This window comes from Nelumbo nucifera, chromosome 2 (genome assembly GCF_055504915.1).
Source record: "Nelumbo nucifera cultivar China Antique chromosome 2, China Antique-T2T, whole genome shotgun sequence".
Classification (NCBI taxonomy): Eukaryota; Viridiplantae; Streptophyta; class Magnoliopsida; order Proteales; family Nelumbonaceae; genus Nelumbo; species Nelumbo nucifera.
Window position 1 is genome coordinate 105,869,173 of NC_142650.1, and position 17,048 is coordinate 105,886,220.

The 17,048-nt window shown below is 33.2% G+C and overlaps 1 protein-coding gene across 1 annotated transcript; it reads left to right on the plus strand.

Moving 5' to 3' along the window:
- The first annotated feature begins 13,299 nt into the window (after positions 1-13,299).
- On the plus strand, positions 13,300-17,013 carry LOC104603496 (O-fucosyltransferase 20-like). The gene is made up of 6 exons (XM_010267547.3): positions 13,300-14,144; positions 14,382-14,550; positions 15,135-15,224; positions 15,434-15,717; positions 15,813-16,071; positions 16,300-17,013. The coding sequence occupies exons 1-6, from the start codon at positions 13,528-13,530 to the stop codon at positions 16,522-16,524; spliced, it is 1,644 nt and encodes a 547-aa protein (XP_010265849.1). The 5' UTR covers positions 13,300-13,527; the 3' UTR covers positions 16,525-17,013.
- The last annotated feature ends 35 nt before the right edge of the window (positions 17,014-17,048 follow it).

Consider the following 17,048-nt stretch of genomic DNA (forward strand, 5'->3'; position numbering starts at 1 on the left):
GACACAAATCTAAGTTGGTAGAACTTAGATCTAGGTTTGCAAACACAGATCAGAGCTTCAATCATGGAGTTCTCCATCTCTCCCTCCATCTTCCTCTTCTCTCTTCTCCCTCACCTTCTTCTCTCTTCTCCCTTGAAACAATGTTTTCCTATTATTTTCCCATGTATAATTTTAACCAAACAATGGAAGAGTAAACTTTTACACCTTCCCATCCCATCTTTTCCCATCCCACTCAAATCTTCCCACAAACCAAATGGAGCCTTAGCTCCTTCCTTTTAGGATCTCGGGATCTCCCCCCATAAATAGAGATCCTCCTCGTAATGAAATTCATTCAGCCATCGAGCATCTTCACCATTGATTCCTAACTCTATCATTCTTGCTTATGCCCTAGCCTCAGATTCAACCCCCTTTACCCACGATCTTTCTCTGTCTTTCAAAGAAGACCGCCTCCTTAACCTAGCCACCACCTTACCTACACAGGGTAAATTTGCACTCTAGTTCACTTTTGCCTTTGTTTGGCAACATTACATTTATGCATTGACAAATGACAGAAAATACATTTTTTAATGCATATTTGCATTGATAATAAGATGGAAAAGTACATCAATAAAAAAGAAGTAAATTTGCATTCAAATGAGTTTTTGATAATAAAAGGCATATGCTTTATTGGAATTCGTCCTTGCATCAATTACAGCCAAAAGTCTGTTTGGTAAGAAGGTAAATTTGTTGGTGCAAAACTAACCCAACTTTACAATTTATATGGACCGTTTTACATTTTACATATTTGCATTCACATTTTTTTGCATTTTTTCCAAATGCAGCCTAGGGTTTAGATCTTGGATTGTAGGATTTAAGGTTTAAGGTTTTTTATAAGTTTAAGATTTAGGATTTAGGGTTTAAAATTTAGAACTTTCATATAAAAATAAAGATGATCATTGTGGGAGTGAATATATGCTCTGCCACATAGAAGAAGACTAAAACAGGTGGCCATCTAATGGTCCCTCATCATCAAATGCATTGTTTGTATTTGCCATGTCAGCACTCCAGATAGATTTAGACAAACTAGACCACTTCTCTCTAAAAATCAAATTTTTATCATTGGACGATCTGAGAGCAGGTATCAAAACTAAGAATTAAAAACAAAAATGTGTTATTTAAATCTATTTAATATATAAAATATTAGAATTAGGTGACTAGCTTTTGGAAGGTTTACTTACCAAACCCAACACAAGGAGTTGAGCGGAAACCCAGAATTGATAGCTTACCAGCAGGAAAAAGGATAAACAAATTAAAAAAATCAAAGAGAAAGAGATAGCTTTGCCAACTCTCTGAATTTCAGAATTAAATACTAAACACTACTGTTGGACTACTAAACAACAGACATCTTCAAGTAGTTAGAGAATATTAACATTGCAACCATACCTGGTCCTACCCAATTTTTGTTCCTCTACAACCGTACAATTGAAATTTGTGAATCTCAATGACTCGTTCCACTACATTTTTTCCTTTTTTTTTATTTTTTTCTGGCAGTGACCAAGCTTCCTCACTCCTCAGCATTAGGACCTAAGTCGATTTGTGGGCTGATCAATGTTTCACCAGAAATTTATAAATGAAGAGGAAAAATGAAAATTTTCCTTTTTTTCAGTCAATTTAACTTTTGGGTTTTTATTTTTTATTTTTTTTATCAGTGATCACTGATTGAATGACCCAGATTCATGAGTCTATGGGCCACATTTCCAGCATCCCGTGGATAAGGGCCCACGTAGGATGATTGCCATTGGTGATGGACATTAAATCCATCATAGAATCAATATATTATTAAACTAATTAAGCTTAATGTTCTCTGACAAAAAAAAAAAAAAAAGAACAGTAACACAGACTCGTGAGCTGGGAAGATGCTCCCCAGCTTTTTCCGAGGTTGTCCTCCACTATAATAATAAGCAATGCAAAACATAAAAGATCACGTCATACTAACTCCAATAAAAAGAATTAAAAAAAAAAACTTAAACACATCCTTCCATTTTTCTGATTTTATATTCTCATCCCTTTACCTCTGAAACATTTTTCAAGAAAACCCTTCTTGGAGCAAGGATTCACTTTCTGTTTTAATATATACTTTGCTAATGTCTTACATGAATAATTTAGATTCTAGTCAAAATTTAGCTGGTTAACCAAAAATATGTCTCAACTGATGTCTCTTACCTCTTATAATTAATAAAATTCTGTGCATGCTTTATAATTATTAATTAATTTGATAAAACCCTAAATATGTTGACATGTTCTTCATTTTAATTTGATTCTTTTTTAAATTTTGTATAATTATTGGATCAAAGCATCAAATACGGATATATATTGGTGAAGTTGGATCAAATATTGTAACTATAGGTTAAAATCTTATAGAAGTTGGTTCATGCTATAAAAATATCAAAATCATTTTTAGCTCATTTTATTAATAATCATTTTTTTAAGTGTAACTTATTAATAATATTTGAGATTCATATCTGATCTATACTAGATGGATAAGACTTGATTTGAAGTCGAATATAAATAAACCAAATTTGGAAACTTATTATCATTTTATTAACCACTGCATGATTAACTGAATGTTCTAAATTGGTGGTATTTGACTTGCCAAAAAAATGTGGTATTTAGTAATTTATTATATTAGTTATTAATTTGTACAAGATTAATTTGTACATAAGCTATTTGCATGAAGTACGGTGTACATCCCTAATTAACTTGTATTGTCATCATTCATCACTAATTGAATGCGATGTGCAGAGAGAGAGAGAGGGAGAAGAATATGGAGTCTGGAGAAAGGAATATTTAGAAACAAGCTTAAAAAATTTGGAAAATGGAAGTTAATATAGGGTGATGTTTAGAAGCAAGGTTAAAATTTCAACATGCACCAACCAATATAATTTGACATATTTTGGATTTTTGGAAAGATTGATATATAATATAACTAGTTGGAATTCGTACTATGCACGGGCTTTGTTAGGTGAAACTGAGGCAAAAGTAGTATTATCACATTCCCAATGAGGCAAGGTGGTCCAAGTTCAACCCAAGCATTTTTTGGGTTATGTCTAGCCATAACCAATAAGGTTTGACGCATTTTGGGTTTTGGGAAGATGGATATGTAGTATAATAAGAATTAAGAAATTACCAATTCCAAAAATATCCACTGTATGTTTGTATCTTGTATGAATCCAGATTTGTTCCTCACAAAACATGTCCCATACCAACCTCACAGCATGTTGCAACTGTGCATTGGGAATATCTCCCTATGAATGATATATACAAATATGGGAGATATCCGTGATGTGTGGAGGTTAGTATGAGGCATGCGTTGTGAGGAGAAAATCTGGATCAACTTGTATGTGTGTATACTTAATCTATTCTATATATATGAAAGTGTGGATGTAATGTGAAACGTTTTTTGGACTAAAATTACCCTCTATTTCTTTGTTTGGAAAAGGCTATAAAAGTTTTATTATAGTTTTAATGGAAGCTTTAATGGCTATTATAATGGTCATATTTGTGTATTTAATCCATCTCTAATTATAAGGGTTGAAAATGTAACTTCAATTATTACTTTCCACCTCATTTAATCCATTCTCATTAAGTCTTATACTTAAGATATTAAATCTCATTTTCTCTTATTAAATCCTATATTTTTAAGTTATTTTTCACAAATAAATGCTGTTAATTAGATTTTGTCAATATTTTTAATAATATAAACCCATATATTTTAAAACTAACTCAAAAAACAAAACCATTCTTTACCCAAGTGGTGGTTAAGCAATTCAACTATCCAAATAAAATTGATCAACCTATGAGGTCATAGTTAGGAAATAAAATTTTTAAAATAGAAATTTACAGAAAAATGCAAAAAAAAATTAGACATATTTATGATATTTTTATTAATTAAATAAAAAATAAATGTAATAAACAAGAATTATTTTTATTGATAATGAAAACAAAATACATAATTCAGAACTAACTAAAAATGGAATATAAAAATTAATACTAAATAGTTCAACATTTGGGTTAATAAAATAAAAAATACAAAAACAAAAAAAAAGACACATAAATTTTGCAGAAAAACATTTAGGAGCATGTATAATATCATGTATTTATCATATTAAACAAATAGTAAGTGTGACATATCAGAATTATTTTTATACACAAAAATACAAAAAATATAGAAAAAATTAAATACATCTATAATTTTATATTTACACTACTATTAAAAATACGAATAAGATTGTAGAGATTTTTTGACTAAAATCAAGGTTTTAACAACCGATCCAGAAATGGAATTGCTTTGGTTTCTAGTTTTCGGATCAACGGTTCAACAATCCAGTTTGAATAGGTCAAACCAATAAGATGTAAAATATAATGTAACATTTTATTTTGACTGTTAGATTAGTATTAGGTTAAAAGTCCACTATATATATACATTATTATGAGAAGGGAGTGTGAGACTTTGAGAAAGAGGCGACTGGTTAAAGTTAAGAAAGAAAAATAAAGAAGAAGAAGAAGAAGAGAAGGGAGTGTTGTCAGAGGCGGTTGATACCATGTTCACTAATCATTGTTGAAGAACCATTTTTCCTTAAGAAATAGAAGAAGAAGGAACTACCATACGCTAATATCTCCATGTTCATCATCACGACCGCTACAACACCATTTGCCCTCTTCTTACATCTCTCTAAATCTTTCTCAAATCTCAGATTGTTAGCTTCATTGGTGTATCTCAGATTTTAATATAAGATTGGTGTTTAATCTCTCATCTCTTACACCAATTTTTCGATTTCTTTATTAGAGATGCAATTTTTTATTGTTACAACTTAAAAATAATCATAGAAATGAGAAAACTAAAAGCCCTAAATAATTTTGGCCACTAGGAATAATCAAACAAGTTTATGATGTATGAAAGTTTATTTTTTCATTTTTATTTTATAATAAATAAAAATTTTGTAATTAGTTTGAAAGCAACCCAAGAATGTTAATCAGGTCGAACATTTTAACGGTTAAATCGTCTAGGTCAACAGTTCTTTGACCATTTCAACGGGTTTTTTTTTTGTTTTTTTTGTAAAATAGCAATTCAGGGCCAAAATAGAATTGGTGACCTCACTAGTTCCTAGAACAATGGTTTGACCATCCAGTCTGGTTCAGTTTTTAAAAAAGTGACTAAAATATTCATTATTGAATTTGGTCCCTATTTAACTATAAGGTTTAAATTGTAAATTGATCTACTACTTTTCACCCATCCAATTTCCCTTTATTTAAATCTTACTTCTTTTTTGATAAATGAACAAAAGAAGAAAGATACACAAAAAAGATGAAACAATACAAAAAGAAGAGTCTAGTCAAGTAGGTAGATTTGTCAATGATACTTGAAACTTCACAATTTGATCTAATTATCACATATTTGGATGAGGCGTTTATGTAATCAGATTTGAATTTTGCAATGTGCATCTGATTAATAATAAAAAAACAAAAAATAAAACATACATAAAGTTTATAGAAAATTTTGGATATATTATTACTATAATTATCATCATTTAGAATTGCCACATGCAAAGCATGTGCACTTGTAAGGGTTAAAAGGGTATAAAAGTCAATTTATTATAGCTTTAATGCCAAATTTAATGGCTACTAAAATGCTTATAATTGTGTATTTAATCCATCTCTAATTATAAGGGTTGAAAATGTATATTCAACTATTACTTTCTACCTCATTTAATCCCCTGTCATTAAGTCTTATATATAAGGTATTAAATCCCATTTTCTCTTATTAAATATTGTATTTTTCAGTTATTTTTCATTAATAAATGCTATTAATTAAATTTGTGTCAATATTTCTAACAATATAAACCCATATATTTTAAAAGTGACCAAAAAATAAAACCATTTTTATCCAAATGGTGGCTAAGCAATTCAACCATACGAACCAAATTGATCAACCTATGAAGTCATAGTTAGGTAATAAAATTTTTAAAATATAAATAAATATAAAAAATTACAAAAAAAATATAGAAAAATTAGACATATTTATGATATTTTTATTAATCAATTTAAAAAAATAACTGTAATAAACATAAATTATTTTTATTGATAACGAAAATGGAATACATAATTTATAATTGACAAAAAGTGAAATATAAAAATTAATAATAAACAGTTCAGCTTTTGGGTTAAATTTGTTAACCTTTAATGTCAGAAATAGATAATAAAAATTAATAAAATATAAAATACAAAAATTAAAAATACATAAATTTTGAAAAAAAACATACAGACACATGTATAATATCATATATTTATCATATTAAACAAAAGTAAATGTGATATATCAAGATTATTTTTATACACAAAAATACAAAAAAATTGTAGAAAAAAAATGAACACATTTATAATTCTATATTTACACTACTATTAAAAATATGAATAAGATTGAGAACATTCTTTTGACTAAAATACTCATTTTTGAATTTACTCCCTATTTAATTGTAAAGTTTAAATTGTAAATTTGAACTGTTACTTTTCACCTCATTAAATTTCCTCTATTTAAATCTTGCATTTTTTTGATAAATGAACAAAAGAAAAAAAGATACACCAAATGGATAAAACACTACAAAAAGAATAGTCTAGCCAAGCAAGTAGGCATGCCAATGATACTTGAGACTTCACAACTCAATCTGATTATCACATATTTGGATGAAGTGTTTATGTAATTAGATTTGGATTTTACAATTTACATCTAATTAATAATAAAGAAACAAAAAATAAATAATACATAAATTTATAGGAAATTTTGGATATTATTATTATTATTATCATTATCATCATTTAAAATTGATACGTACTTTCTTACTAGTTACTATAAATGATTGCAAGTCCACACCCAACCATCACAAATCATACTCAATTATCACAAACTCAGACTCACTCATAAAAAACCATGCTTTACTTTTGCAAATAAACCCTTGCTCAACCATTGCAATGCGATACTGAATTGGTAGAAACTGTTACAAACCCAAACATACCTAACTATTACAAATCATATTCTACTGCTAGAAGTTCATAGTCAACCTTTACAAACCAATACTCACCACCTAATACAAATTGTTAGAAACTCAATCCAACTACTGCTATCAGTACTCAACGGGTATAAACTATTACAAATCCATATACTTAACTATTATAGTAGTATTCAATTGATTCCATCCCATACTCAACAAACCATATATACTTGACTGTTACAAACCTATACTCAACCATTAAAAATTGATACTCAACTATATACATAATATCATACTCAATTATTAAAAGTTAAACCCAATTAATATCAATTGTAAACATTCCTTCCTATTTTAAATTTGAATTATCCTCTTAGTCAATATTGTTAATCTATATATACACAAATGCAATTGCAAAGACTTCAACACAAATCTCCTAAAAAAAAGAAAAAAAAAAAGAAGATACTTCCAATAACCTAAAGTATTACAATTTGTTAAAATTATACATGCTTTAAGTTTTTACTTTCTGAACCAATTTTATCAATTTTTTTATTACTAAGTAAATGATCATTGAAATCAGTAATTTCACCTAAGAAAATGTTTTAATTCTTCTACCATTCCCTTGTTGCATCTTGGTAATTCATACCTTATTCATAACTCATATTTGAGACTTAAACTTAATTTTATTGATAGACCTTTTTTGTTTTAGATTTATTTGAATTTTCCTAGGATATCAATGCATATCCCAAGTTTTCTATTATATTCAAGCTTATATATAACATATACGGAGAAGTACAAATACACCCTATGCAGAATTCTGAATTCCAACCCCCCCTATTACAAACCCTCTCTCCCCCTATAAGCCACATCCTGGCCGTGAATTTAGCATCAATTCACGGCAGGATACATTCCCCCTGTACTATAGGGCTATAAAATTCTGATCTGAGCTGATTGGTAATTCTCCCTAACATATATTCCCAATATATGTTTTAAATTGTTTTCTAGATACTCATGATCAAGGGTGACATGAATATAGTAAAATAGAATATTTCAAACAAAGAAAATATTGTTATCCCTAAGTCAGCTCTTAGATGTCATCTTGTATCAGTCTGACATGAGTTTGTGGGTTTCTCAAATTTTGGTGAAAAAAAAATTAACAAAAAAGGCTAACTTAGAAGCCGGGATCCTTCCATGAAGTAATGACACGCTGGCATTCCTCTTCAATTTCTTTTTTTATTTTACTGACTGTTTTTTAAGCTAAATGGAAAACGAGGGGCTTATAATGAAAAATCCAAAACAACAGGAGGGCCGCTTTGAAACAAAAAAAAAAAACAGAGTTCAATTTAATTAATCGAAGCGAAGCGTTCCGTTCATGATCAAGGGAAACATCAAACATTGGATTGGTTAGAGAAGAGGGGAACAGTGAAAACAGTGCATCGGGTGTGGAAGGTTGTCGTTTCTTGAGATTCGAAACGAGGCGAACATACGTGGGGTGGGACCCACATGTCAGCATGAATGACGACGACGACGACGACTTCCCTCTCCTCGGGCCAATAGAAATTAGAAAATACTTAAGTGCAGAGCGAGAGCCAGTTTGTACGAGACGCGCTGATTGGCGTGTACCCCGTACACGCTAACCTGTGTACCCCGCGCAGGATAGCACTGTTTGCGTCCTTCTCGTTGGACTTCCACGGGTACGTAAACGTAATCCACAAAATGCTTCCCAGTTCCTACAATTTCACGTTTTCACTTCTCACTTCGGCGCCGGTTTCAAGTATCTCAACTTTGTAACGTACTATCTCATACCATTTGAATTTTCGAATATTGCCAATTTATTCCAAAATGTTAAGGACATTAGATGCATATTTTTCGAACCGCCGTTGATCCGGACGGTCGGACCGTTTAGCCCAAAAATCGTTCAGGTAATTAATTCTGTTTTACCTCAAACTTGATTCCTATTTAAAAACCATTAAATCGGTCAATAACCTGTAACCCGTTCAACAGTTTTTAATTATTTTAATTTTTGTTATCAAAATGGATTATCCATTCGAACTGAATAATCAAACCGTTGTTCAGGTAATTAATTCTGTTTTACCTCAAACTTGGTTCCTATTTAAAAACCATTAAATCGGTCAATAACCTGTAACCCGTTCAACAGTTTTTAATTATTTTAATTTTTGTTATCAAAATAGATTATCCATTCAAACTGAATAATCAAACCGTTGATTCAAAAACTGGTGGTCACAACTATTCCATTTCCAAGTTATTTTTTAAAACCATGATTAGATGTAATATTAAAAAACACAAATATCTCTCAAGTTTTAATTTGAAAATGGCCAAAATAATCTCTTTTCATTGCAATTCCGGCACCACTGTTTATTAGGTGATACAGATAATTGATGAAATGCTAATAATAAACAATAAATTGATAATTTTTAGGTATTGCAATGGTATATTTTAGGGTAAAAGGCTTAAATCTCCCCTAATATTTCTTATAAATACTGAAACCTCCTCTTTTTGTTTTTTTTTTTTTTAATTGGAGTAAGTCCTCCCCTATCAAAGTTATGTCTAATGGAATTATTAAAAAGTCTCTTTTATCTTTGATAAATCTTTAAATTTTCAAAATAGTGGAATCCACTTTAGTGACATATTCAAACAAGATGACAGAGAGATACCGTGCCCATTATTCACTACAAGATAATGAGTGGGGCCCACTTCAAATGAATTTGGATCTTGGAGAAAAGATTCCCACATAAATCCAAAATCAAAGGATTTTCAAGATTAGTAAATTTCTCTAAAATTCTGATATGCCGTTGTTTCTCCTGAGATTCCATTTTCTGGCATTGCTATTCCATTGATGTAGCATTCTAGAGGCTGTGTTTGAAAACTATGCAAATAGTGTATAAATCCTGGTTCAGGGTAAATTTGTATTCTAGTTCACTTTTGCCTGTATTTGACAACATTACATTTTTGTCTTGACAAATGACAAATCAATGCATATTTACATTGATAATAAGATGTAAAAGTACATTAATAAAAAAATAAATAAATTTGCATTGAAATAAAAAAAAAGTCATATATTTTATTGGGATTCGTGTTTGCATCCATTACAGTTAAGTAAATATATCAGTGCAAAATTAACCCAACTTTACAATGAGCCGATTATATTCTACATATTTGCACTCACATTTATTTGCATCGTTTCCAAATATAGCTAGAGAAATAATTCCTCTCCTATCTCGACTCTTCCTATTTGATAAAATTTTCAATTAGACCCCCCCCCCCTCTCCCCTCCAAACCTCCCTACCTCACCCTATCACGGCATTTCAGACATTATTTTCGTAAGCAATTGCAGTCATTCTAAAAAAGGATGGGTCTGGCTCCAAGTTATAATAATGAAAACATATTGAAGAACCTTTGATGAAACACCTAATGCTGATTTATAAGTTTTTTTTTTTTACCCTGTTTTCACTTAAGCTGTGTTTGATTTAATGGAAAGGAAAATATAAGGAAAAGAAGGAAAATATAAGTTTTCCTACATTTTTCTTCTTTTCCCTACTTTTTCCTTCAAACCAAACTTAACATTAATAATCATATATATAAATAATGGTTTTAACTTTTAACAAAAAAAAATTTGAAAAGAAGCCCCATTAATATTCTTGGCTTCCCCCCTATTTAAAGCCAACCTGTCCATTTAGCAGGAATTCACCTCAACACAAACCCTACCCAAATTTGAAGCCAACCCGGCCCTAATTCAATAAAGTTGGATAGATCCAAAATGCCAACACAAATTAAGGCCAATCCAACCTTAACTAAATTAAGTTGGACCGGTGTAGATATATCATTTAACTTGACCCACTGATATGAAGGAATGTAACTTAGGCGGGCTTAGGTTAATCTTTTACCAAAATTTGAAGGGATCTGATCCAAAGACCCGAATCCAAAAAAGTGTAAAATATTAATTTGGGCCAACCCGAATTGCACCAGACTGACATCCCCATTGGTCTGTCTTGATTGCATGAATGAATTAAACGCCCATTACCAATAGCTAGAACCATCCAAACAAGGGACAAATCAATTGATGGAGTTGGTTGTCCATTTACTCCGAGCATCTTTAGTGATGGACAAGTAAGCAACATTGTATTATAAAGGCTTGAATTTCGTTTCCCAATCAACTTAATCACTTCAATGGAAGTAGCGAACTTGTGCGGTCATGGTTCCGTGTTAGTCACAGTCCCATAACTTGCCAGGTTGTTTCATTTAATTGAATATGACTGACTTGTGCTCACAGGAAAAAGGAAACAAGAGGTCAATGACTCACCTTATTACTTAACGACTTTTGAGTTAAGACCATTTTCAAACTTATTCTAATTCGGGTTCCCAGATGCCCCAGTGGGTCAGTTCGGATTCATAAAGATTTGGTTCATAGTTAGAGGTGGATTTCATGGTTTAACTGATTAAACCATCTAATTATCCAAAATCTGCCAACCCACTTTGGTTTAACCACAGTATCTTCAAGTGGTTGGCTTAACTCAATCAAAATCGAACCAAATATGTTGGCTCTGATTAAATCAAGATTCAACTAATCACATATTATTGGTTCGCATTTGTTGTTTGATGTTACAGTTTTATCAATATATAAACAATTTATTATTTACTGTCATTTTTATTTATATTATCAAAAGTGAAGTTCCAAAGTAGTAACTATAGATGTTATGTACAATCAGTTTTAATCGAGTCAGACGCACCTATCCTGATTAATAATTGGTTAAATGCTGGATTTATTTCATAGAACGGGTTAATAATAATTTCAGGATTGGTCCATCCTCTACCAAATTAAACCTGACCCATTACCAGTTTTAATTAAAGTTAAGGGTGCTCTCGGTTTAATTAATCGAATCATGATCTAATTTTTAAAACAAAACTGGTACCATTGGTTTTTGAAAAATCAGGAACTAAAACCATGTTGAAACCAATAGGTTAGCTAATTGGTTGGTTTGGTTCATTGGTTTCTTGATTTTTATATATTTTTAATGTATATTATAAAAAATATGCAACTGTATAATATATTATATTATAAATATTACCAAAATATATGCAATATACAATTTATTTAATTTATATATTAAGCCAACAAGCGAGCCTTATCTTAGAATCACCTTATCCTCTGTAAACCTTATCCTTATCTCTTGTATGTTTTAGTTGTTCTTTCTTTTGTTTTTCATTATTCTTTTAGGAGACTATAATTACATTCCTAATGGTGAGCCGAACTCTATTCTGTATATAAATTCCCAGTAATCGTTTGCTGGAACAAGAATAGAAAGAAAGATCTTCTTTCGACAGTAATTTCTCATCTCCCTTCGACTGTAGTTTCTCATATACTATTCAATTCGATTAACTCTCAATTTTCTTTTAGGTTAATTAAAAATCGAACTGATACCATTGATTTTTGCAAAACACTGAACCGAAACCAAACGGCAGTTTGGTTAATCAAATTTTTTGGTTCAGTTTCCTCAATTAGTCAATTCCGTTCGATTTTTCGATTTTTCAGTTTTCTATGGACAGGAAAATACAAAACCAAACGAATCCCAATCCATCGGGTCGTGACCCATATGGGTCGCCACAGTTTGAAATTTGAAATCCTGAGACCATCTCGCCACCTCGGAAACCAAAAGGGACCAGCAGTAGTCTTTTAGGTGTGGGGCCCCCTAGTCTTGGATTGGATAAACGTCCTGTCACACCAACGTGGCAGCTAATAAAGCAACCTTTTTCCGACACGTGGACTGTAAAGCCTGTGTCCTAAGTAGGAACCAGCTGGCAAAAAAGGGGCTGGAGTTTTATAATTATTGGGAGTCGAGCTATCGCCTATCGACCAGCGTGTCGGAGAAATGGTAAGTGCAACGGCGGCAGTGTCACGTGGTCTTATGTCCTTCCGCCAGTGGACCAGCTGGCACTCTCACAACACGACACGATACTCATTGTTTTTGATTTTTCCATCATTTTTCATTCAAACAAAAAGAAAAGAAAAAAACAAACAAACCACCCTCCATTATTTTACCTTCTATTTTCATAAAACTAGTTTGTACCTTCAGCCGTTGGATTCCGGTGGTCCACTTATTGAATGGTCAAGATCAATCGACAGTTGGTTATGAGTTGGGGTTCTGTTGGAAGGGCTTCGTGAGTAATTGGAGATAAATTAAGGGTGTTTGGTGAAAATTATTTAAAAATATTAAACGTTCAATTAACTTATAAGAATGGGGAGTTGGCCTCGGCCAGTGGGATTTGTTAATCCATCCAAATTCCAAAACTGCTATCCTCTTCTTCATTAACCTTCGTTAAAGCTGATTGATTTGATCACAGGCATTTCGCGCTCTCGCCGCGTGTAAATCTGTAACATTTTGTATTAAATTCTCTTTCTCTTCTCTCTCTCTCTGGTCTAGCTCTAGAGTACAGAGAAAGAAAACGAAGAACAGAAACAGAGAGGCTCTGAAGGGGGGTCTCTCTGATGGCTGTGATGGCAAAGTTGAAGAACAACAAGCAGAAGCTCTCTTACATCTCGGTCCCGTCTCAGATAATCCACTCTCTCTCGTCTTCATCTCTTCAGTCTCTTCTTCTCTCGCCCAAGAAGCCGTCCAGGAATGCCAACTGGTTTTTCAACACCTCGAGGAGGCCAAGATTCTGGCTTTCCGTTCTGTTTCTTTTTTCTCTGTTCGGAATGTTGAGGTTGGGCTTCAATCTCGACCCATTGTTGCCTTTCTCGCACAACCCGTGCTTGATTGGCCAGGTGCAGACGCTATTCCCGAAAAAGGAGCCAGTTGTACAGATGGGTCTTGGGGCAAATGGTGAGAACGCCGGCGTGGAAGCGGAGGATGGTGAGGAGACGGAGTTCTGGAAGCAGCCGGACGGGTTGGGTTACCGGCCGTGTCTGGATTTCAGCGACGAGTATCTAAGGTCGAGCGAAGCGATTGTGCAGAACCGGAGGAGGTATATGATGGTTGTGGTTTCAGGTGGGGTGAATCAGCAGAGGAATCAGATTGTTGATGCCGTTGTCATCGCTCGGATTCTTGGAGCAGCCTTGGTGGTTCCAATCTTGCAAGTCAACGTCATCTGGGGAGATGAAAGGTAAGGATAAGCTCATGAACAGAGATAGAGGCAATAAATAAAGAGAGAGATCAAGAAAAACAAGACAAAAATAAAGACGAAAGAAGGATTAGTACTTAGTTCAAATTTTAAGACGAAAAAAATCCCTATAAGCTTTTGTTGATTCAAATAAAAATAAATTGATGATGCGTTCTGTGTTACAGAAGAGAGACCAATTGAGTTGCTGATTTTCTTTAGATTTTGTCTTGGTGGTTGCAGTGAGTTTTCTGATATATTTGATTTGGAGCATTTCAAGAAAGTTCTTGCTAATGACGTGCGGATTGTTTCATCGCTGCCGTCGACGCATCTGATGTCAAGACCAGTGGAGGAGAAGCGGACTCCACTTCATGTCACCCCTCAATGGATTCGTCAACGCTACCTCAAGAGGGTAAGAACCAAGAACTCAGAAGTCAGAACCATTCATTATCTTTTTTTCGATTCAATTATTTGTAGCTTCTGGTTGTTGATTTGAATATCCTCCCTGGGAGCTATTTCTCTGTTCTTATTCATAATGCATGCGTTTCTTATTAGTTACTTGAACTTGATTGTGGGTTCAACAGTAGTTTGAAATCTGTGAAGTTGCTGGTCTGATAATTGGTAGCTCCTAAGTTGGCCAAATCTCAAGAAATATTAGTTACAGTTGAATTTCTTCTTTTTATATTTAATCCTCATTATACAGATTCAGGTGATCTTTGAACATTGAATTGCTGAATATACAATATTGCAATAAACTGAAACTCATACTCATTGAACGATTTTTAACAGTCCAAGTGAATGGTCTTTTCAGAAGGGTTTCTGATTGTTACTTTTGTTAATTGTTTCATTGCTCCCTGATCAATTCATGAGATTGGATTTCCAAAGAAACCAGACTACTGTCCTCTTTTTTTCTCTTATCAACTTTCTGGTGAAAATTGTTTTTTTTTTGAGCCCCATGTGACAGAGAGAATGATGCATATATCCTTTGTTCTGCAGCTGAACAAGGAGGGAGTTCTGCTCTTGCGAGGTCTGGACTCGAGGCTCTCTAAGGATCTTCCTTCTGACCTTCAGAAGCTTCGGTGCAAGGTAGTTATGTGCTTGGTCTTACTGATTTCTTGACTTGCTTTGCATAAATTGCAGGGAAGCTCCTTGATTTCCTGTCAACTTTCTTTTGTAAATCTTAATTGGAATTAACTTGCACTTCAATATATATGTTTTGTTTCTTGTAGGTGAAAACTGTAATCGAAAAATCACCAACTAAAACTGAGTCTGGTTCTATTTGTATACTGCATTAGGTTGCTTTTCATGCATTGAGGTTTGCCCCACCTATTCTGGAAATTGGTGATAAGATAGCAGAGCGGATGCGCGCCAAGGGGTCGTACCTTGCTCTTCATCTACGCTTGGAGAAAGATGTTTGGGTGAGGACTGGTTGTCTTCCTGGGCTGAGACTTGAGTATGATGAGATCATCAACAATGAGAGAAAGTTAAGGCCGGAACTCCTCACAGGAAGATCAAACATGACTTACCATGATCGCAAGCTTGCTGGGTTCTGCCCGTTGAATGCCTTAGAAGTCATGAGGTACTGATTGGAAAGTGAAAACCTCTCTTTTGAATTTCTAGTTGTTATTATATTGCTCATGTTAAACTTAATTCTCTCTTCCCTGCATGATTTAGGCTGCTTAAGGCACTTGGAGCTCCATGGGATACAAGGATATATTGGGCAGGAGGGCCTCCCTTCGGCGGCGAAGAAGCATTACTGCCTTTAACCAGAGAATTTCCTTATTTCTACAATAAGAATGACCTTGCCTTGCCGGGTGAATTGGAGCCATTTGCAGACAGGGCCTCTGTTTTGGCTGCTATTGATTATGTTGTTTCAGAGAATAGTGATGTCTTCATGCCATCTCATGGGGGAAATATGGGCCATGCCATTCAGGTACTGCCTCCTATTCCTATATCATACTACAGTTTAGTCACTAGTATGTCACAAGCACATGAAGGACTCAGCTACAGTTGGTTTGCTGAATTGACACAAACCATTGATCTTTGTTTGTGTTCAGGTGTTGCCATTTTCTTGAGAATCCTAGGCATTTCAAGTTACCCCAGTTTCTGTATTTTTTACTTAATTGTTCGTGACTCTAACAAATGTTTATGGTTAATGCAGGGGCATAGGGCCTATGCTGGGCACAAGAAGTATATAACTCCAAACAAAAGGCAAATGCTCCCTTACTTTCTAAATTCCTCTCTTCCAGAATCAGAGTTCAACAGGATTATAAAAGAGTTGCACCATGACTCTCTAGGACAGCCAGAGTTCAGAACAAGCAAGGTGGGAAGGGATGTGACCAAGTATCCTATCCCTGAATGCATGTGCAATGACACACACACATAAGATCTTTTTCATGATTCAAATGTGGAAGGTTTCTCTTGAGATTTTCACAGTATCAGATTGCAAGTTTTGCAACAAGCTTTTGAATGCAGGATCCTGTGATCAGAGAATCATGACATCTATCTATGCCTTGGGTCCTTTGAATGCCAGAAAGTTGCAGTTATTACGGTTTGCCGCCTTTTGAAAACTATATTGTAAGCCCAATTTTGGAAGAGCATCTTCTGCAAATACATATTCATACATACACATGCATTCCTGCTTGTGTGCCTGTGTATGTAAGAATGTGTAATGAGATAGAATTCCATGTAAAATAAACACGAAGGCCTTTTGTTCTTTTTTTTTTTTATTTCTTTGTGGAGGAATTTTGTCAAGAATTTTTTTTGTTCATTCCTTCTTTCTTTGCATCAATATTTCATACGTGTATATTTGTATAAAATACCATTTTGTTGAGGTAATATTTTACCTTGTTCTCTGTCTCATTTTGTCGCTGTATTCTTAAATTGTTGTTCATTCAGTTTTCTTGTACT